The 22,627-nt window shown below is 32.7% G+C and overlaps 1 protein-coding gene across 1 annotated transcript in view; it reads left to right on the plus strand.

Annotated features, from left to right (window-relative positions):
• LOC140448844 (uncharacterized) overlaps positions 1-22,627 on the plus strand; it is a 207,916-nt gene that overhangs the window by 162,506 nt on the left and 22,783 nt on the right. Inside the window, exon 3 of the mRNA XM_072541965.1 lies at positions 7,830-7,876. Within this exon, the coding sequence (XP_072398066.1) occupies positions 7,830-7,876 (47 nt within the window). The remainder of the gene's footprint in view (positions 1-7,829; positions 7,877-22,627) is intronic.

A 22,627-nucleotide genomic window follows, 5' to 3' on the forward strand; every position in this document is an offset into this window, starting at 1 on the left:
TTGATAGGAAGGTTATCAATTTAATGGATTTTTAATAACAAGGCTAAGAAACATTTGTTCTATTTTGCTATTTAACTGTAGTACACAAATAGTATTGAGCCATATTTATGAGCCATGAGAAATATTTTGTTGAGTTTGGCTTAATCCATTAATATCTTTTTAGTCCTAAGTGATGCAGCTTTTAGAGCTTTTTAATAGAAAAAGTGATGGAGTTTAAATATTTAGTCATCACATTATCCTGCTACGGAAAGCTCTAAACTGAAGTGAAAGATCAAGTGAATAGAGCAAACACAGTCGCAGGTTGACTAAATGAAACAATATGAGAAATAAAAATATCGGAAAATAAAAAGAGCTAGAAGTACAGATATACGACGTAGATGCAAGGTGGAGAATATCAAGAACTGGATAAGAAATAGAAAAGTAGAATGGAACGATCATAGGATAGCAACAAATAGTGTAGTAAAGACGGCAAGAGACGGTTCCCCCATAGGAAAACAATCAGTAGGAAGACCACGAAACCATGGAACGACAACTTACTGTATTGGTAATGTCGTGTATTGTCAGTCTCTAAAGATCTTTGTCTCTGGTAAATTCTTTTACCTCATGCATAGGTCTTTTGCATATACCTGTAATTTGATCAGTGCATCTTGGAGGTCTTCCTCGTGATCTTCGGCCTTTTACTTTGCCTGGATGTTTTATGTATCTGCTTTCAAAACATGTCTAAAATATTTTAATTGTTGAAGATGGACTTTGCTGGATAGCGTTTGCTGGGTTTAAGTTCATTTAAAATTGAAAAATTTGTCCTGTGGTCGGTCCACGGAATTCGTAACATTCTTCTTTAAAAGAACATTTTAGTGGCGTCTATCTTTCTTCTTTCCGCTTATCGTAGGGTCCAAGATTCAAATCCGTATGTCAGTATTGGGAGTATTAAGCAGTTGATCAACCTCATTTTTAGAGTTCATGAAACTTGAGAGTCCTTTCATATTTTGTCTATCTTTGTTACGGTGACTTTTGCTAGATCACACTTTAATTGCTGATATATTTAATTGCAGACCAAATATTTAACTTTCGTTTTCAACAAGTTGTATAAGATTAATTAACTCTTCTTGACTATTTGCAAGAAGGGCTGTGTCGTCTGCAAAACATAGGTTGTTTATTTTTCGGCCATTTACTGAGATGCCCTTTTCCCATCCTTCAGGCTCTCTTCTCATAATATGCTTCCCATATATATATATATATATATATATAACTGTTTTGGATGGGTTGGAGTCAATAATAGGGCTATTGGTTAACTATTTTTTTAATCTCGAGCTTTCAATTGTGTTTACAATTATTATCAAGAGCTAAAAAAGACAAAATACATACAAGGTTGAACTAAAAAGAAAAAACAATTTTTGTTAACTTACCAAATAAAAATTAGTTTGGTAAGTAAAAAATCACTGCTTACATGTTCAAAATATTTTATATAAAAATGTTTTAATCTAACAAATGTTTCTCCGAAAATTTCTATAATTTTGAAAACATTTTTTTAATATAAAAATAATTGAATTTATAAATAAGTTCAAATAGCAACCAATTACAAATAGCCTCAATGTCATAAATGCCAACATAAAATTTTTATTTTTGACAATTATATTGCCAAAAATAAAACTTCGTTTAAACATTCTTTTTTGTTTAGTAACAAAAAGAAGAAGATTTATTCACCCTTGACAGATGTCTGAAAGAATGTGACAGATATATGGAGAATTGAATATGACATTTTACAATTTTTATATATAAATCATAAAGAAAGAATATAATTATATATTTTACTTAAATTTTGAATCTCAGATCTTTTGTTTAAACTCTTATCATTTTTGCTAATACAAACCATTTCCAAAAAAGTCCTTTTAAATTTATTACTTTCACTACATAAAATTTTAATGTTATCAAAATCCATAATATGGTCTTTATCGATTACATGTTCTGCCAAAGCACAAGATGGTTTTTTAATAGTGATTGCAGAATTAAAAAACCATCTTGTGCTTTGGCAGAACATGTAATCGATAAAGACCATATTATGGATTTTGATAACATTAAAATTTTATGTAGTGAAAGTAATAAATTTAAAAGGACTTTTTTGGAAATGGTTTGTATTAGCAAAAATGATAAGAGTTTAAACAAAAGATCTGAGATTCAAAATTTAAGTAAAATATATAATTATATTCTTTCTTTATGATTTATATATAAAAATTGTAAAATGTCATATTCAATTCTCCATATATCTGTCACATTCTTTCAGACATCTGTCAAGGGTGAATAAATCTTCTTCTTTTTGTTACTAAACAAAAAAGAATGTTTAAACGAAGTTTTATTTTTGGCAATATAATTGTCAAAAATAAAAATTTTATGTTGGCATTTATGACATTGAGGCTATTTGTAATTGGTTGCTATTTGAACTTATTTATAAATTCAATTATTTTTATATTAAAAAAATGTTTTCAAAATTATAGAAATTTTCGGAGAAACATTTGTTAGATTAAAACATTTTTATATAAAATATTTTGAACATGTAAGCAGTGATTTTTTACTTACCAAACTAATTTTTATTTGGTAAGTTAACAAAAATTGTTTTTTCTTTTTAGTTCAACCTTGTATGTATTTTGTCTTTTTTAGCTCTTGATAATAATTGTAAACACAATTGAAAGCTCGAGATTAAAAAAATAGTTAACCAATAGCCCTATTATTGACTCCAACCCATCCAAAACAGTTATATATTTGTTCCAAACGAGTCACAAGTACTTCTTTTTTCTTATTCTTATATATATATATATATATATATATATATATGGGAATATATATATATGTATATATATATATATATATATTAAATAATGGCGGAGACAGTATATATCCTTGTCTAATACCTTGTTCTGGATGGAATTAATTTTGAGTGTGTCAAGCACTTTAACTCTTCCAGTAAGGTGATCGTCTTTTCTACTCTTTATTTAAAAATATTTTCAAAAATTTATCGCAAAATAGATTCACAGACCTAAATTTAAGCTCAACGTTTTTCTCAGCGCCATATAAGAGCAATAGAAGTCCACAGAAGAATATCGCCTTATAAGTTTAGTGAGTCACACCCTTAAAGTATTCTTGCGTATTATCCATTCCAGAATAAGAGCAAAATTAGAACACAGCATAAGTAAAACACAGTTCGGTTTTAGATGCGGTTTTGAAACTCGAGAGCCGCTCTTTGTAATACAAGTCTTGATTCAAAAATGTCTGGATCAACAGAAAGATGTTTACGCCTGTTTTATCGACTATGAGAAAGCATTCGATACTATCAGACATGACAAACTCATAGAACTATTACATCTTACAGGACTTGACACTAAGGACACCCAGATTAAAAAAAATCTATATTGGAATCAAACAGCTAACATGAAGAATGGACATATGGTGAGTGAAAACGTAACCATTTCGAGAGGGGTTAGACAGGGCTGTATTCTTTCGCCACTGCTTTTCAACCTGTACACGGAACAAATATTTCTATAGGCACTCGAGTACAACTCGAAGAGTACAACGGGGGCATCAAGATTAATGGCGTACCAATAAGTAATTTTCGATATACAGATGATACTGTTATACTGGCCGATACCATCGAAGATTTACAGATGATGCTAAATAGAGTAAATACAACTGGCAACCAATTTGGACTAAAGATCAATAGAAGGAAAACTAAATTTATGGTGATCAGTAAAAAGAACATTCAACATATCGACCTGAATATTGAAGCCGAGCGTATTGAAAGAGTACACCGATTTAAATATCTGGGATATACAGTAAATGATAAGTGGTACCCAGACGTAGAGATTAAGATCCAAATTGCAATAGCAAGATCCAAATTCATCAAAATAAGAAAGCTCTTAAGCAACCGCCACCTAAGCGGTAACCTCCGATGGCGCGCCACGAAATGCTACGTACTTTCTACGCTACTTTACGGAGTTGAAGGGTGGACGTTAACAGCAGAAACTATAAAGAAGTTAGCAGCTCTAGAAATGTGGCTATATCGACGTATACTGAGAATACCTTGGACAGACAGAGTGACCACACACAGAGGTATTAAGACGAATGGGTAAAGAGGTGGAATTGTTAACAACTGTTAAAAGGAGGCAAACGTCATACCTGGGCCATGTGTTCCGTAATGATAAGTACAGTCTGCTACAGCTTATCGTGGAAGGCAAGATTGAAGGTAGAAGAGGTTTGGGCAAAAAGAAGTGGAAAGAAGTGGAAAGTAAAAGAAGTGGAGAGTTGGAAATCCTGGCTGAGAAACTTGAGAGAATGGTTTCAAATACCAGAAGCTGCGAACATAATACATGCGGCACAAAAAAAAGAGAAACCTATCGTTTGATGGTCGCCAACCTTCGGTAGAAGACGGCACATAAAGAAAAAGAAAAAGTCTACACTAATTCTGTGAGATTGAGATCTGGATAATAAAGTGATAGCCTTAACATCGAATGATTACTATTACCCAACAAATATTTATAACAAATTTTTAAGCAATTAAAATGTAGAAATGGTGGATCTATTATTATTTAGCTCCGATTTGGCACGGAATAAGTTCTTCGTTTGATTTTAATGGCTGAAAAAGCGGTTTCTGTGTTTAAAATATTCGCTTTGAATTTACACCTTTAAAAGTGTAGATATTGATCTTGATGGAGCGAATATAAAAAACTAATAAAACCGATTTCTGGGACAAATATTTTATGCATATATTTTATGCATAATATCGTGTTTAGTAACAATATCGTGTAAGTATAAACGGCTGACCAACGAGATAAATAATTATAGGTTTGTTATTTAACTGACACTACACTTAAGAAGCCATTTAATTTGGCATAACGTGATACAATATTTTAAATATTGTATCACGTTTTAGTAAAAATACCTGGAACTTTCTTTTTAGAATTTTTTTTTTTATTATTTAAATTAATGTGTCTCGGAGCAAAGACCATTGACACAAACAATATTGTGTACAATAATTACAAAAAGTACATGTTACTAATTGCTACAGTTAATCTATAAGCTTAGAACCTATGACTAAATAATACAACAGTTTTATTACTAAGTTATAAGTTAAAGGTAAAGTACATGGAAAACAAGGGGTTATATTCTGTTGAACAACTGAATGTCTTTCAAGAAAAAAAAACTCTGTTTCTGTTAAGTTGCAATTAGGTGGAATATATATGTACTGCATATGGTTATTTGGTCGAAACACCAGACAGTTATTGCTATGGCCTCTAAATTGGTAGTTAGGATATATTGTATAGAAAATAAATCATTAGACACGAAGATAGATGTTCCTCCACTTGTTCTTGTATACGTAGTCCGAAGGAAATGGTAACCTTCAAAATTTTTAAGATTACGTCTATGTGTTTCCTTGAAATTGGTTTCTTGAAGGCAGATGATATCTGCTTTTGTATTATTGATTAGTTGATGTAAGCGTTCTAAGCGAAGGTAGAACCCACCGCAGTTCCACTGCACTAACGTGAAAGTAAAATATATTTAACATTGAGAATGTTGAGAGGTTAGAGAAGAGTCGGTTAGATAATCTTCATCATTATTTGTAGATTGCAATGTTGTGCTTCCAATTTCTCAATTGTCTATATTAAGTTGCTGTTTAATTTTCTTAGAAACTCTTGTAAATCTATTCTTGATTTTTCTATCTTCCAGTCAAGGGTATATTCTAAACATGTCATCGAGTAGTGATCGAACATTTTGAGTTAACTGCTGTGCTTCTTGAAGAGGGTTATTACGGCCAAATGAGTTTTCCAGAAAAGCAAGAACATTTTCAACCGGTAGAGAAAATAAGTTCGGATTTTCTTGATAAAGATTATTGATTGTGAGAACAGAGGAAGCGGTTAATTTAGATTGATCCGGTGCGACTTTCTTGGATTTTTTAGTTTTATGCTTTTTATGCACGTTTACATCGGGTGAAGGCATTTTTATGTCTTTGATGGGTAAGTTAGTAGATGTGTTTATTTCTTGGGAGGTAGAATCGCTGAAGTCAGAACGAGTTCGTTTCTGACCAGTGGTAGGAGCATGAAATTCATTGTTTGCGGCAATAGAAGTGGTGGATATATCGATAGTTTTTATCTGTTGACTAGGAACCGTATTTTGTGTTGGGTTTGGATTTTCTTGATAAAGATTATTGATTGTGAGAACAGAGGAAGCGGTTAATTTAGATTGATCCGGTGCGACTTTCTTGGATTTTTTAGTTTTATGCTTTTTATGCACGTTTGCATCGGGTTAAGGCATTTTTATGTCTTTGATGGGTAAGTTAGTAGATGTGTTTATTTCTTGGGAGGTAGAATCGCTGAAGTCAGAACGAGTTCGTTTCTGACCGGTGATAGGAGGAAGAAATTCATTGTTTGCGGCAATGTATATCAACAGTTTTTATCTGTTGACTGGGAACCGTATTTTGTGTTGTGTTTGGTGGTACCATATTGATTGATATTGGGGTAGCAGGAATGGGTTCAGCTGGCGACGTTTGTTTATTTGGGAGAGGATTGCTAGGGGTATTTTGACAGTTATTTGCTGTATGTCCATGTTTTTTTGCATAAAAAACATGCCATTTTGTCGGTGGAGATAGAAATTTTAACAGCAGTTTAAACGATAAATAAAAAACACAAAAAGTAATATACTAAAGAAATATATAGCCAAACAGTGAACACTATAAAACATTATTTCATAACGAAGAACAGAAATTCGACAATTACAAAAAAAAACTAAAAATATAGAAATGGTTAATAAGAAGAAATTTAAAAAAGCTATGGAATTTGTGAGAAATGGAAAATCAGCGGGACCCGCAGGCATATTTAAAAAGCTGAGCTAAAATTTGTCTTAGATCAGCTAATCGAAAAAATTACGGAAAATTACGGATATTTTCAATAAGTGTTTTCCAATTAAGACATTTTAAATAACATACATCTCAATCAATTTTATAAGCTCAATTCATAAGAAACGATATAAATCATCATGCAGCAATTGTAGAGATATTAGTATGACTAGTCTATAGGGAGGCTGTTGAGTTTTGAACGAAATAATTAAAAAGCATTTTCCACATATCAAACGATAACGCGGTTTTCGCAATGAAGTGCCATACAATTCCAGTTAATTATCACCTCTCAGTATATGCCCCAAATAGGAGACCTTTTGTTGTTTTAAACTCCTAACAATTCGCATTCTGTTCCAGCTCTTCTTAACACTTTTTCGTTTGTCACATTATAAACCCATGAGATACTTCACCTAATGTTGTCCAAATCTCCTGTGATTTAAGCAATTGAAGCAATTATTTCAGTTGTTTGTAAAATATTTAAACCTGTCGATATGCTTTGTCTGCTTTGAGTGAAATTAGTTAGAAGGGTAGTCTCCCTTTGCTTTCCCAGCTCTAACTTCAGCCGTTCTTGACATGGGTCACTCTAGATCAGAATCTGCTGTGCTTCTTTACTATGCAAAAGCTGGGACTGCTACTTCTGCCATTAACACGCTTGTTGTGGTCTTCACTCATATCCCTGAACATGAAAGAGGTTGTCTTATACCCCACGGAACTGGCATCGTATAATTTGTATACGAAAATAAAATAATAAATATATTTTTAACACGCTTAGTAATCTGTTTGTTTCACATATATTTTTAAAAGAGCAAAAGAATACCATATAATAATAAATACATCATATGAATAATACGTCGTCTTTATACAGTTTATTAGTTCTGTTAGCGATATGATAATTATCTCGTACATTTGTATTTTAATAAAATTTTTAATGGGATTTAATTTTTTTCAGGAACTGCAGTGTTATTTTATGTAGTCTATTTTCTGAGATCAGTAATGGTGAGTATTTCAGATACTTTAGAGCTCATTGCAAAGTTTAAAGGTGGCTAGTCATTACGCGGCATTTGACATGTGTTTGTGCACTACGCGGCTATGGTCGAGTAAACTTGGCACTACTATTTGACATTATTCTGAAGCTATTTTCTTGTGGCATTTTAAAATAAGTACTATTTAAATTTGAATAAGCGACAATTAAAGGTTTTAGTAGGTTTATTGACGTTTCAATTTCCACTTCGGAAATCGTTCTCAAAATAAATTAGTAAATTACTATTATTTTTATACATTAGTATAATTACATACAAACATTAGTAAATTAAACAAATTTTGTTTTTTTGTTACTTGGTGAAAAATTCTTCTAATAATTTAATTTTATCTGACTCATTTATATTGACAATTCAGACATACATTATACATGTTAAAGTAGACGACTTTAAAATGATATTGCCAATATTGTTGAGTTGCGTTCCTGGGACGACTTTACTTGTAAGATAGTTCATTCGATTACATGAAATTAACTTTAACTTGAGAATATCCGTCAGAAAAAAATCATAGCATGTAATTCGTCTTTAAAAAGACAAACACATGCCATGATCAGACCAAATAGACCATGTCGGGATAGTATTATGAGGTTTTTTTCCTGGTTTTTCCCTCATAATTTTGCTATGAGGGAAACAGGAAACCCCCAATGCTCATCGAAAAATACAATATAGAGTCGCTAGCAACAGAGAGTACAAAACTCCTTTATGAGAACAGGATTACCAGAAAACTAAAAGAAATAGAGTTACAACCAGAATGGGGAGTAGAAGATACTTGGCAAAAAATCAGGAAATGCATCAACCAAGCAGCAGAAGAATCAATTGGAAAGCAGAAAATTAACACGAGGGCGATAAACCACACCAAACCGTGGTTTTGTCAAGAGGTAAAAGAACTCTGAATTAAAATGCAAATGCTACCTGAGATATAAAAGCACACAATCGGAAGAAGCTCTCACAGAATATGTCCAAGTAAGGAACGAAGTAAACGCAAGAATAAAATCAATTGGGCTAAAAGAGAACATTGGGCTAAATTCACCAGCGACATGGACTACGACCTATATGGTGCCCAAAAGAAAGTATGGAAAATGTTTCGGAACAGAAAAAAAACAGTTAACGAGTTCGTGCAGACCAAGGGAGTACCTATAGAGACATTGCCAGCATTTTAAGGAGCTGTATGATGCTGAAGAAACGCTGAAGATAAACGAATACGAAGCAGATATAAGTGCTACAATCAATGACGAAGAGGTAAAAGCAAAGGTCAGGAAGCTAAAAAACAGAAAATCACCTGGAACAGATGGTATGCCCAATGAACTCTTAAAATATGGAGGCCCTGAACTTGCAAGTAATCTGTCACAACTATTTAACAAAATCTTAAACGATACAGAAACACCAGAGAAATGGCATAAGAGTATCACAATCCCCATATTTAAAAAAGGACAAAAAACTTGCCCACAAAACTACAGAGGAATAACCCTCTTAAATACAACGATGAAACTTTTCACAAGGATTCTTAAGGACAAATTGGAAAGGCAAATCACTAATGCTGAAGAATAACAAGGTTTTACAAGAGGGCGGTCTATAACAGATGCAGTATTCATAATAAAACAAATAAAAGAAAAAGTTATGAGTTCGGCATGGGAGACATTTCGACAGGGTTCGCCTGGAAGATATTCTAAATATATTAATAGAAAATAAAACGCCAACCAACATGACAAAGATAGTCTATAACCTAAATAACAACAATGTAACCAAAGTTAGAGCAGGAGACCAATTCACTGAAAATATTCTAACACCGGGAGGAATTAGACAAGGCGACAGTTTAAGCCCCTTCTTGTTTAACCTACTCATGGGCAAAATTATAAACAAAGTAACATCTCTCAATCTGGGATACAGAATGGGCAACAAAATAATTGTTATGGTGTGTTACGCAGATGATGCAGCAATTATTGCCGAATCAGAAGATGATCTTCAGAGACAGCTCTTTCAGTTCTTTCAAATAAGCCGCCAACTAAATACGACCATTTCTACCAACAAAACTAAATGTATGACAATAGCAAAAGATCCGCTCAGATGTAAGTTAGTGGTTGAGAACAACACCATAAAACAGGTGATACGACCCAGTAAAGGACCTAAGGAGTCAGATAAACAAAGCATCCGCATTGTCGGGATGTCTGCGGGAGATAGTCTGGTCAAATCCGTATATGCGCACAGATAGTAAAATTAGAATCTACAAGACTTGCATGCGACCGATCATGACATATGGCACAGAAGTGCGCGAAAATACCAACAAAACGAAACAGATGCTAAGGGTTTCCGAGATGAAAACCCTAAGAACAATAGTGGGCAAAACAAGAAGAGACAAGATGAGAAATACAAACGTTAGAGAGCATTACAAAATTCAAGATATTGTAAGATGAGGAAGGCAGCGTAAATGGATGTGGTACAGTCATGTAAGACGAATGGATGAGAATAAACAAGACCTCCCGGAAGACCACCTAAAATATGGAGGGATAGTTCCAATGTACCTCCCAGGAAATTAACCAGAGGCAGCTTCAGAATTAAACATATTGAAAGATCTCCAAGAAGTAGAACAAGAAGAAGAAGAAGAATTTACTATGGAATCACTAACAGGAGAATTTTACTGTCATCATGGCATGTGTTTGTCTTTTTAAAGACGAATTACATACTATGAATTTTTTCTGACGGATATTCTCAAGTTAGTTTATTTCATATAATTGAATGAACTTACTTACAAGTAAAGTCGTCCCGAGAACACAATTTAACAATATTGGCAATATCATTATAAAGTCATCTACTTTAAAATGTATAATGTATGTCTGAATTGTCAATATAAATGAGTCAGATAAAATTAAGTTATTAGAAGAATTTTTAACCAAGTAACAAAAAAACAAAATTTGTTTGATTTACTAATGTTTGTATGTAATTATACTAATATATAAAAATAATGGTAACTTACTAATGTATTTTGATAACGATTTCCGAAGTGGAAATTGAAACATCAATAAACGTAATTTACCCTTTAATTGTGGCTTATTCCCATTTAAATAGTAATTACTATTTGACGTCATAATTGTTGACTTTAACTTAAAGCCGTTTTCCGAATATGACCGGCAAGTTCAAGTAGCATGTCGGATTTCATATCATCATCATAATTTACAGACTACGTAATATTTGGAAGTACTTGCCAAGGACTTGTCAAGTGATGCGCAGTTAGTAGCACTAAGGTATTAAGAAAAACTTTATAATTGTTACATATCATTGAAAAAAAAAATATATTTACCACTAAGATAAAGATAACTTGTTCTTTACTCTTAACAAATTCCTGATTAACTAAATAATTTGTATGTACTGGTGGCCACGGTATGTGTCGTTATAAATTTAGCTTACTAATTATTGTATCTAGAGTAAGTACCAATTAATTTTGGAAAATTTATACAGGAGCGTCTGTAAAGGTATATATGATTTAAAGGTACTATTATGTTGTCTGTTATATTGGAAAAATAAGGTACCAGTTTCAGGTAATTATCATCGTTAGAGCTCGGATTTATTATCAACAAAAATTTAAAAAAAGACACCGGGAAGTTTTTTATATATATCGGCACCTTCTATATATTTTTACAAAAACTTTTTTCATAAAATTTATAAAATTATTCTTCAATGAAAACAGATTTCTACGACTACGCGAATACAATGCCTTAAGTTGTTGAGATACAAAATCTTTAAATTAACAGCAGATTCTATGCCGCGACATCTGAAAACATTTAAACTATTTTATTCACTAGTATAAGGTTGGGTAAAAAGAGATTTGCTAAGCTATCTTGTATAAATCTACTTATAGTTAAATTATTTGTTTATCCAATTCTTTAACGGCAACTAAATAAGGTTTTATCGCAAAGTTTTTGTAGAAAATAATAAGTGATGGGTTTGACCGTTACTTAATGCAAATTAATTTTATCTAACAATAAAACTATTGTGAACAGAACAGAATCACTCCATAAATTTTCTAAATTTTAAAAATTGTCACACTTAAAAACAAACATGAGTTCTCCATATTTCATAAACCTACCCATACTGACACGACTATACACAATGGATCATCCCATCCTACACAACATAAATTGGCTGCCTGTCATAGCATGTTACACAGATTAATAGAAATTCCCATGTCAAAAACCAACTTCGAGATAGAACTAGAACTGAATATCATAAGCAGATAGCAGTAAATACTGGGTACACGAACACACAATAAATAAAAGTGTTAAATCAAAAACTACATAAGAAAGCCCTAAAATTAGTATTTCCACCACCAGAGATAAAACCCTTCTGCTAGTACCTTCTGCTCGATTACATATGCAGGCAAGATTTCAATAAAAATAGAACACACAAGAAAGAAAGGAATAACACCAGATTTTAGAACAAACAACAACTTAGGCAACTATATTAACAATAACAAGAGCCAAAAGAAGAAGCAATTACACAGAGGTGTATACAAACTTAAATGTGGCGACTGCCCAAAAACTTACATCGGTCAAACTGGTAGAACTTTAATCAAACGAATAGCAAAACATAAAAGGGATTTCAATAATAGAAAAACAGATTCTACAAACATACTTCAACTTTTAGAATATAATCATTCTTTTAATGATGAATTTTAAATTCTTTACATTCAAAATAAAGGCCTTAAGCTATCTTCATTAGAATCCATGAAAATCAACAAATTAAAAACTAGAGACATAATTCTGAATGACCAACTTGAGAGAAACAGTTCTCCCTTTCTCAACTTATTCCGTTAAAGATTATAAAGTTTAAACACATATTAAAAATAGATCACTTGGGAAAGGCTGGCCGAAACAGCTGTAGTGATAATAGTTTAAAATACATTTTGTGGAAGTGTTGAAAACAAGAGTTTTCAGTGTTTTATTGTTAGAAAATAATAACCATCAAATTAGCTTTATCCCTGCTGCATACTTCTGTCGTTTCTTCCACGTTATTTTACAAGAAATTGTCCACATAGCATTTTTCTACAGTTTATTTTTTTAATGTACTCTCCTTCGGTAAGAATTTTATTCTTAACAAATAGGAGCATGAGTCCCACGCTACGCAAAGCCAGTGTCGAGGTGAGGGTAAAAATTGGTTGCCCATAGGAAGATATGTATTATCCCGTCTGTTGTGGACAACACTGGTAGACAATCTCTTCGCCAGTGCTCAGAGGAGTGGAGATTCCATTTGTAAGGCAGACCATGTACTTAGGTCTAACAGTTGACTATAGGCTGACATATAATCGAGATATTAAAACTTTACATTAAAGACTAATATGGATTTTGACTTTGAAGTTCAAAAATAAATCTTTAGTTGTAAATAGAGGTTATAAGGTCTATGGTAGCGTACGGTAGTCTATGGTAGCTGGTGGCGGACTATTCGGATGCTTACTGGTGCATAAAAGGCTTGCTTGCTTGTTTGAGTGTCACAGGAGCCATAAGCGTTATCTCTACAGAGGTGTTATTAAATCTATCACTTTTGCAGATATTTATATAGAGAACCCAGGTCAACGGTACACAGACCAACATGACTGTAGACTAAACGGTCCAAAGATATAGCTTTAATAAAAATATTTAAACATTACAGAAAACTTTGAAGAACCGTATCTGGCTTAAAATGAGTCCTAGAACCTTTTACTGTAGAGCATTTTAAAGGTGCATACAAAGGCAAGTCGGAAAATTGAAGTTGACGCTGACAAGTTTCCAATGGATGCTGAAACAAAACAAACTACACTCATTGACCGTATTTGTTACTTCGGAAGCATATATTAAAGAGGCAATGGAAAAAAATATATTCTCTTCACCTTTATAAAATTAACTATTACATGATATTATGTGTGCCTTTTTTGTTTCGCTTCATGATATGAAGATTAAAAGCAATAATAAAAAAATCTTTTATTCAACTTTAAACTATACCTAAACGCTATAAGAGGTAATACATCATGCGTTTACTACAAAATACCGTTATATAATTATAGATTTCGATAGAATAGACCTACCATTGTTAACAGCACTAGACCCACAAACAAGAGCTCTAATTATTTTACCTCTTTACTTTCTCGTGATAAAATTAATTGCTGCAATAACTCAAAATAGATATCAATAATTAACTTCTCTTTCAAGACAAGATATCACAAATCATATTTTTTGTTTTATATAACGCAAATAAATTGATTCTGTGGTAATTTAAATTTCTTTGTATAAAATATTATCGATTTTGAATAAAAAGCTTACACAAATACTTGTTCTTTTTGTTATAATTACACAGGTCTGCCGAATTTAATTATTACAAACGCTATTATTTTTCGCCGCTCTTTTACCAATTATATTACCATAATTATTCCAAAAACGGTTGTTCACAAGAATAGAAACCGTTTTTGCACCAATATTCTAGTTGCCAACAAATTATTGCAGAAAACCTTATCGTAAGCTTATTACAAATAATCTGTATTTGAGTAGTTGTTAAAACTTATAATTGATGTTAAAATAAATGAAACGCACCAGTTGAGTACATATTAGTTAAGACTAACTTTATTTTGTTAGAAAAGTGAATACAATTGACAGTTTACATTGTACCAACCTTAATTTCCTGTAAATGACATGTGGCTCTAATACTTAAATTTTGTTTAGTTGATATCAATACTTTAACACTCCCACTTATCAATAAAACAAAATTTATAGGTTACCTATACCTTTCAGTTTCAATAAACTGTGTAGCTTTTTAGCAACTAGACCTTTAGTCAACACATTAGCTGGCATAACACCAGTAAGCATATATTTTACATTAATAATTGTATCAGATATTAGGTCTCTCAAAAAATTATATCTTACATTAATATGCTTAAAGTAAATAATATTTAAATGGGAATAAGCTAATATAATATATTATGCTAAGCTAGCATAATTAGTATAATGGGAATATTAGTATAATGGGAATAAGCCACAAAAGTACGTTTGTTGACGTTTCAATTTCCACTTTTCCACAACGTTCTCAAAATACAAACGATTTCCGAAAGTGGAAATTGAAACGTCAATAAACGTACTTTAACCTTTAATTGCGGCTTATTCCAATTTAAATATTACTAACTTTAAAATGCCACAAGAAAACAGCTTAAGAATTAATATGCTTACTTTTTGATAAATAAGTTTTGCTGATAAGTTAAATGCACTTTGATTATCGTTAAATAAAGTAATACAATCAGTTTTTTGCCATTTATTCTGCCTCGCAGCTAGATAAAGCTACGGGTTTTTTGTTTTGCACTCTGCCCAGATATTGTTGCCAACAAATTATTGCAAAAAACCTTATAGTAAGCTTATTACAAATCATTTGTAGTTGAGTGTTTGTTAAAACTTATAAATGAAACGCACCAGTTGAGTACAGTTAAGACTAACTTTATTTTGTTAGAAAAGTGAATACAATTGACAGTTTACATTGTACCAATCTTAATTTGGGTAGCGGGTAGATACTCTTTTACGTTCCCGGTAGAAGATAGATCTACTTCAGGGAGGCGACCCTGCCCACGTCAGCCATAATTATCTCCCAATCTCCTGGTACCTGGGAGAAATTATGTCCTAAACCCATTCTCCCACCTAATTACCAAAGTTCCCATCACATATACTACTTTGTCAGACAGCAGCATCAGTACCAAGATAGAGCGTAAGGGAAATGATCCTGGATCGGTGTATTATTGGATACTAGAGCTGTTAAATTAACCGAACGATTACTGGTATAAGTAATCCCCACCTGTTGGTCAACAGCTACGGGTGGAAGAACCGACACGTGGTAGGACACTTCATTGTCCTGGAGCATAGAAATTAACTCCGAAGGCGGAAGAACTAAATTACTCAACGGCATTGGGATGTGGAAAGCCAGGGGATGACTACCACATTAAAGATCCGTAAGGATATCCTTAGTAAAAATCATCATGGATCCACTAATGGATAATTTACTTAATGATCATGGAGCTCGGAATCAAAGATCCGGCAGGGAAGGACAATCAGATTTAGACGACAGGGCCTCTCAGGTCGTCATAAAGGTAAATCCCTGTCAAGCAAATAAGAATAACTCTATAGCCTTGAAAATCAGAACATGGAACGTAAGAAGTTTATACCAATCAGGCAAACTGGATAACGCTGTGTCGGAAATGTGCAGAATGAAAATTAACATACTGGGCCTTAGCAATATACATGGCCTGAATCAGGAAAATGTAACACCAGAAATGGAACAATGTATTATTCTGGAAACAACGACTCCAAGCACAAACAGGGAGTTGGCATTATAGTTGATAAGAATTCTCAGAAAGCTGTTTGTAACTTTGTTCACTACTCTGATCGAGTATTAATGCTGTCTCTAAACTCTCATTTAAAACGTAAAATAAATATAATCCAAGTATATGCACCCACTGCAGACAAGGATGAAGACACCATAGAGGCCTTCTATGAACAAATCGACAATGTCTTAAGGCTAACTAAAAGACAAGATATCTTATATACTAAAACGCTAAGCACTTTTCTTGTCCACCACTTTACTCAAAAACCATATTAGATAATTAAAAAATTTTTTCGGAATATTATTAGTATTACGTATGAGATTGTCAAGATATACTTTTGGTACAAAAATTCACTTCCGGTTTTGAGATGACCGGAAGTTAAAATTTACTTTAAGTCTTAGACCCCACAATGTATATATGGATCGAAAGGTCTCGTCGAGACGAATCTAAATATGTACTTCCGGTTGCGATCCGACACCGGAAGTGACCCGAAACGCGCATAAAACGTCAAGATAGACCAAATCTGACACCGGATTCGTGATTAGCATGCAAAATTAACTGCTAAATGATATCCATGTCGACATTTGATGAACTAAAAATTGCATTCCGGTTTTGAGGTCGACTTCCGGTTTCGTTTTTATTAGTCAAATCAATAGAGAATTCAACGTAGAGTTCAAAAATGTAAGTTCACGAAATAGATCAAAATCAAAATAATCATTTATAGTTTTTAAGTTATTGATAAAAATATTTTTACTTCCGGTCATTGTATATATTGTACATTTTTCTCGCAAAATAAAAATTTCATTTAAAAAACTCGATGTCGAGTTGGTCCGCTAGTAAATGTTATAATGGGCGATTTGAACGCTAAAGCGGGCCAAGGAGAAGTGGAGAATTGCGTGGGGCGATATGGACTCGGGGAAAGGAATGAACGTGGCGATAGGCTTGTCGATTTCTGTGTCAATGAGGAACTTATAATTACAAATACCTTGTTCAAACTTCCTAAACGTAGACTATATACATGGAGGTCACCAGCTGACAATAACAACAAAATAGTCAGAAATCAAATAGATTATATTATCGTCAAAAGAAGGTATAGAAATTTTATAATATCATCTAAAACTTATCCAGGAGCGGACATATCCTCCAATCACAACCCGGTTGTTTTGTCGATGAGAGTGAAACTAAAGAAGGTCAACAGCCCTAGCACCAAGAAAATCATGGATACAAGACGTCTCGAACAAGGCAACACATATGCGGAAACGAAATTTAAAATAAACGAGAACTTAAGGAAAGTCAAAGAAGATAATACGGAAACTCTAATTATTGACCAAAAATGGGGAAAAATTCAACATGCCCTTGTGTCAGTTGGAAACGAAACCCTCAAACCACTTGGAGAAAAAACAAAACCTCGGATGACAGTAGAACTTCTTGAATTATGAAAGAACGAAGAAAACATAAAGCAAAAGACCTGAATAAATACAAAGAAATTCAGAGAAACATCAGAAAGAAAATTCGAGAGGCAGAAGAGAGGTGGCTCTCCGACATATGCAAGGAAATAGAAGATCTGGATAAAAAGTATGATAGCTTTAATTTACACAAAAAAATCAAAGAAATGACAGGTACTAGAAAACGTACAAGAACGAATATCCTTAAAAATGATAAAGGGGATATTATTACTGATATGAAGGAGAGATTATGTCACTGGACCAATTACATCCAACAACTATTTAACGATGAAAGAGAAGAACTGTCATTAGAAATCACCGAGGCTACCGGACCACCAATATTAAGAGAAGAAGTCATCTATGCCATCAAAAACACAAAAGTGGGTAAAGCTACTGGACCAGATGATGTGCCAATCGAATTATTAAAATTCATCGATGTTATTGATATATTGGTTGAACTATTTAATCTAATAGATCAGACTGCTACAATCCCCAGACAATGGCTGCAATCGACCTTTGTAGCAATTCCCAAAAAGCCAAGTGCAACAACTTGCTCAGATCACATAACAATAGCTTTAATGAGTCACACACTTAAAACATTTTTGAAAATAATTCACAGCAGAATTGTTAAAACTCTTGAATATGAAATTAATGACACACAATTTGGCTTTAGAAATGGTATAAGTACAAGAGATGCTTTGTTCGGCTTGAATGTGCTGGCTCAGAGATGCATGGACATGAATCGACATCGTACTTATGTTTTGTAGACTTTGAAAAGGCATTTGATAGGGTTCAACATAAAAAGCTTGTAGATATATTAAAAAGAAAAAATATTGATACTCGTGATATAAAAATTATATCTAATTTATATTGGAATCAAACTGCCAAGGTAAGAGTTGAAAACCAGTACACTCAAAATATCAAAATAGAGAGAGGAGTCCGCCATGGTTGCGTGCTGTCACCACTACTTTTCAATGTCTACAGTGAAGCGGTATTCCAAAAAGCGCTCTCAGACTCAATAGAACGTATATCTATTAATGGAGAAGTTTTGAATAACTGACGTTTTGCAGACGATACAGTAATAATGACAGATAACAACAATGATTTACAGAACGTTTTGCAACTCCTTAATGAACGCTGTCATGAGTACGGACTGAAGATAAATTTAAAGAAAACTAAATGCATGATCATGACTAAATCTGCACATGCAAATATCCAACTGACTATTGAAGATACTGCAATTGAGAGTGTTAATAACTATAAATACTTAGGAACATGAATAACATCAGATGTAGACCAAACCAAAGAAATTAGGACACGCATTGAAATAGCACGTGCATTCATTAAACTTAAAGAGTTTCTTTGTTGTCGGGATATAAGGTTAGAACTACGCCTGAGAATGCTTCGATGTTACGTGTTCTCTACTCTTCTTTATCGCTTAGAAGCGTGGACACTAAAACAAGTCCATCTGAATAAGTTGGCCATCTTTGAATTTTGGTGTTACAGAAGAATCCTACGAATATCATGGATTCAAAGAATGTCAAACGTGGAAGTAACTAGAAGGATAGGAAATGAGGCAGAAATAATATTAACTATCAAAAGACGAAAACTTGAGTACTTAGGACATGTGATGAGAGGGCAAAAATACGCATTATTACAACTTATTATGCAAGGCAAAATCCGAGGAAAGCGAAATGTGGGAAGACGAAGAATATCCTGGTTTAAGAACTTAAGAGAATGGTTTGAATGCAGTAGTGCAGAACTTTTTAGAGCGGCAGTCAACAGAGTCCGCATAGCCATGATGATTTCCAACCTTCGATAGAAGATGGAACTTAAAGAAGAAGAATCTTAATTTTCTGTAAATGACATATGGCGCTAATACTTAAATTTTGTTTAATTATCAATATTTTAACACTCCCACTTATCAATAAAACAAAATTTATAGGTTACCTATACCTTTCAGTTTCAATAATCTGTGTAGCTTTTTAGTAACTAGACCTTTAGTCAATACATTAACTGGCATAACATTGTATCAGATATTGGGTCTCTCAAAAAATTATATCTTACATTAATATGCTTACTTCTTTTTGATAAATTAGTTTTGCTGATAAGTTAAATGCACTTTTATTATCGTTAAATAAGGTAATACATTCAGTTTTTTGCCATATATTCTGCCTCGCAGCTAGATAAAGCTACGGTTTTTTGTTTTGCACTCTGACCAGATATTGCAGAGCTACAAAGTTTAAATACATAACCAGTAGAGGATCTATACTCTAATGTATTGCTTGCCCAATCCGCATCTACAAAACCTTGCAATTCTGAAACATCTTTTGAGTAAATGAGAAAAGAATTAATAGTGTCTTTTAAATATCTTAATACTCTTTTTGTACATTTCCCAGAAGACTTTTTATATATATTGACAAATTGGCTCAAGAAACTGACTGTCAATGACATATCTGGTCTGGTTAAGACAACTAACTACATCAAACCACCAATTAGTCTCTGATAAGGAAATTTATCTCTAATACAATTGTTACTATCATTAATTGTTAGAGATAACTTTGGTTCAATTGAAGTTTTAACTCCCTTGGTATGGAATAATACAGTTTTTTTTAATTCAAAGCAATATAACCTTTATTTGGATCAAAGTCTATTTGCATACCCAAGCATTCCTTAATTCTACACAAATCTTTAATAACAAATTTACTTTTCAGCTCATTTTTTAGTATATTTGTTTCATTTTCATCATTTGAAAACCCAAAAAAAAATCATCCATATATACTGCTAAAACCGTAATTTTATTATTTTCTCTTTTTATAGAGGTACAAAGTTAATGTTTTGATTTCTTATAATTAATATTCTCCAAAACATTATTTACTTCATAATCCCAAGCCCTAGAATACTGTTTAAGCCCATAAATTTAATGTTTCATATTCACCCAAGTCTTACTCTTTCTGACTTTCTGTGTACTTCTTGTAATGTTTTAGGTAAATTGGACACTTCAATGTCTTTAGCCCTTAAATTCTCTTCCTTATAGTAGCTAGATTCTTCGTCAGCAAAAAATTATCATTATTTTTAGTCTTAGTTTTAACATTATCTTTGTTTTGCTCCCCCACTGAATCTAGAGTTTCTTTTGCATCATGTTTATCTTTTAAATCAAAATGAAATACTTTAACCTTTTTTGTGTCTTCCATAATTTGTACATCTCTGCTTACTATAATTTGTTTAGTGGTTGGATTATACACCATGTATTCTTTTGTATTTTCAGCACACCCTACTAAAATGTGCACTTTTCTCCCACTTTCAGTGGCGGATCCAAGGGGGAGGGGTCACGGGGGTCAGGACCACCCCCAAAACAAAATTAAATATCAATCAAATAATCCTAAAAAAAATAATTTAAAACCCATCAACCCTATAGCAGGAAGTTAAGAGTTGAAATGATTCAAACTCATTTATTCTAGGGGTAAGTGTAGAATTATACGGAAGCCTATTTAAATTGCTCTTTAAAAAAATTAACAATTCTAAATACAGTAATGCCTCGACTAAGACTTCCACGAATTCAGAGTAAGCGATTTTCAAATTTTGTCAATTCGTCATTTGAGTGTCAGAGAATCGTTCGAATAAAGATGAGATAGAATTACCGCCCACACATTATTACTCATTCAATGTACATGACATGACTTTTCGCACGAAATCAGCACATTTTTATTTTGTATTAGGTATTTTATATCTTCAGTTTTGTCTACGAATTGGTTGTTTGTAATTTGAATATGTACCTATTATAATTATTGAGACTGTGCGCTACATTTTATAATTTATCTATAATAAATATCAAAGTGAATATTGTTGTTGCATTAGCTCTGTCTGATCCGTTAGTGAATACAAATAAAGGAACTGGGGGCTGCTGTCCAAGGTATTAGTGAAACTGTGAAACAGTAGTTTGTCTTAGTGATGTTTTAAGTACAACTGTATCACTTAGTCGTCTTCTTCAGTCACCAAAATTAGATTTTAAGTAGGCTACTGAGGCCATAGAGGACACTAAATGCATTGTTCAAAATAAAAGATCAAATGCTGAATCTGTTTTTAGCAAACTGTACTATGAAGTAAACAAATAGCTGAACAACTAGACATTGAATTGAAGATGCCTCGTACAGTTTCTCGTCAAACCTGTCCTCAAAACCAATCTGCTAACTCTTGCGAAGAATATTTCCGAAGCTCTATTTATTTACCCCTTTTAGACAATATCTTAACTGATTTAGAAGAACGACTTTTACCGAAAGTTATGAATCTATTTAATCTTCGAGCTGTTTTACCTAAAACTGATAAGACACCAGAAGAAAAAGTTGCATTAAAAAAAATGTTAACACCTTTCATAATATTATTGGACTATCTACTTACTGCATATTTCACAGTAGAAAAAGAGTTTTCACTGTGGATTCAAAAGTGGAAAAGAGTCGTGCAAAATAATGGAAAACTTCCTAATTGTATTTTAAAAGTATTAGAAAACTGCAATATTCATATGTATCCAAATATCAGAATATTTCTACAAATATTAATTACACTGCCAGTCAGTGCAGCAACAACAGAGCGTTCTACGCTTAAGCGTTTAAAGACTTGGCTTAGAAATAGAACTTCTGCGGAAAGATTAACTGGTTTAGCACTCTATGTGCATCCTGAAATTTCTCTAGATGTTGATGCAATCATAGAGCGATTTGCTAAATCGGATAGGCCAAACGAATACATTTTTATAAAATTATATAATATTTACTTATCTTATTTTAAGTTAAATTTTTTTTTGTTTAAGTTTAGGACCCCTTAATGTTGTACCCTTATTTGCACCCGTAGGATATTTGGGTTTTAATAATTTTTCATTAGTTTAACATATCGCTTAAAATAATTATTGAGAAAATGGTTCCCTTACATGAGGCACAAATCATATAAT

Source organism: Diabrotica undecimpunctata, chromosome 1, assembly GCF_040954645.1.
Source record: "Diabrotica undecimpunctata isolate CICGRU chromosome 1, icDiaUnde3, whole genome shotgun sequence".
Classification (NCBI taxonomy): domain Eukaryota; kingdom Metazoa; phylum Arthropoda; class Insecta; order Coleoptera; family Chrysomelidae; genus Diabrotica; species Diabrotica undecimpunctata.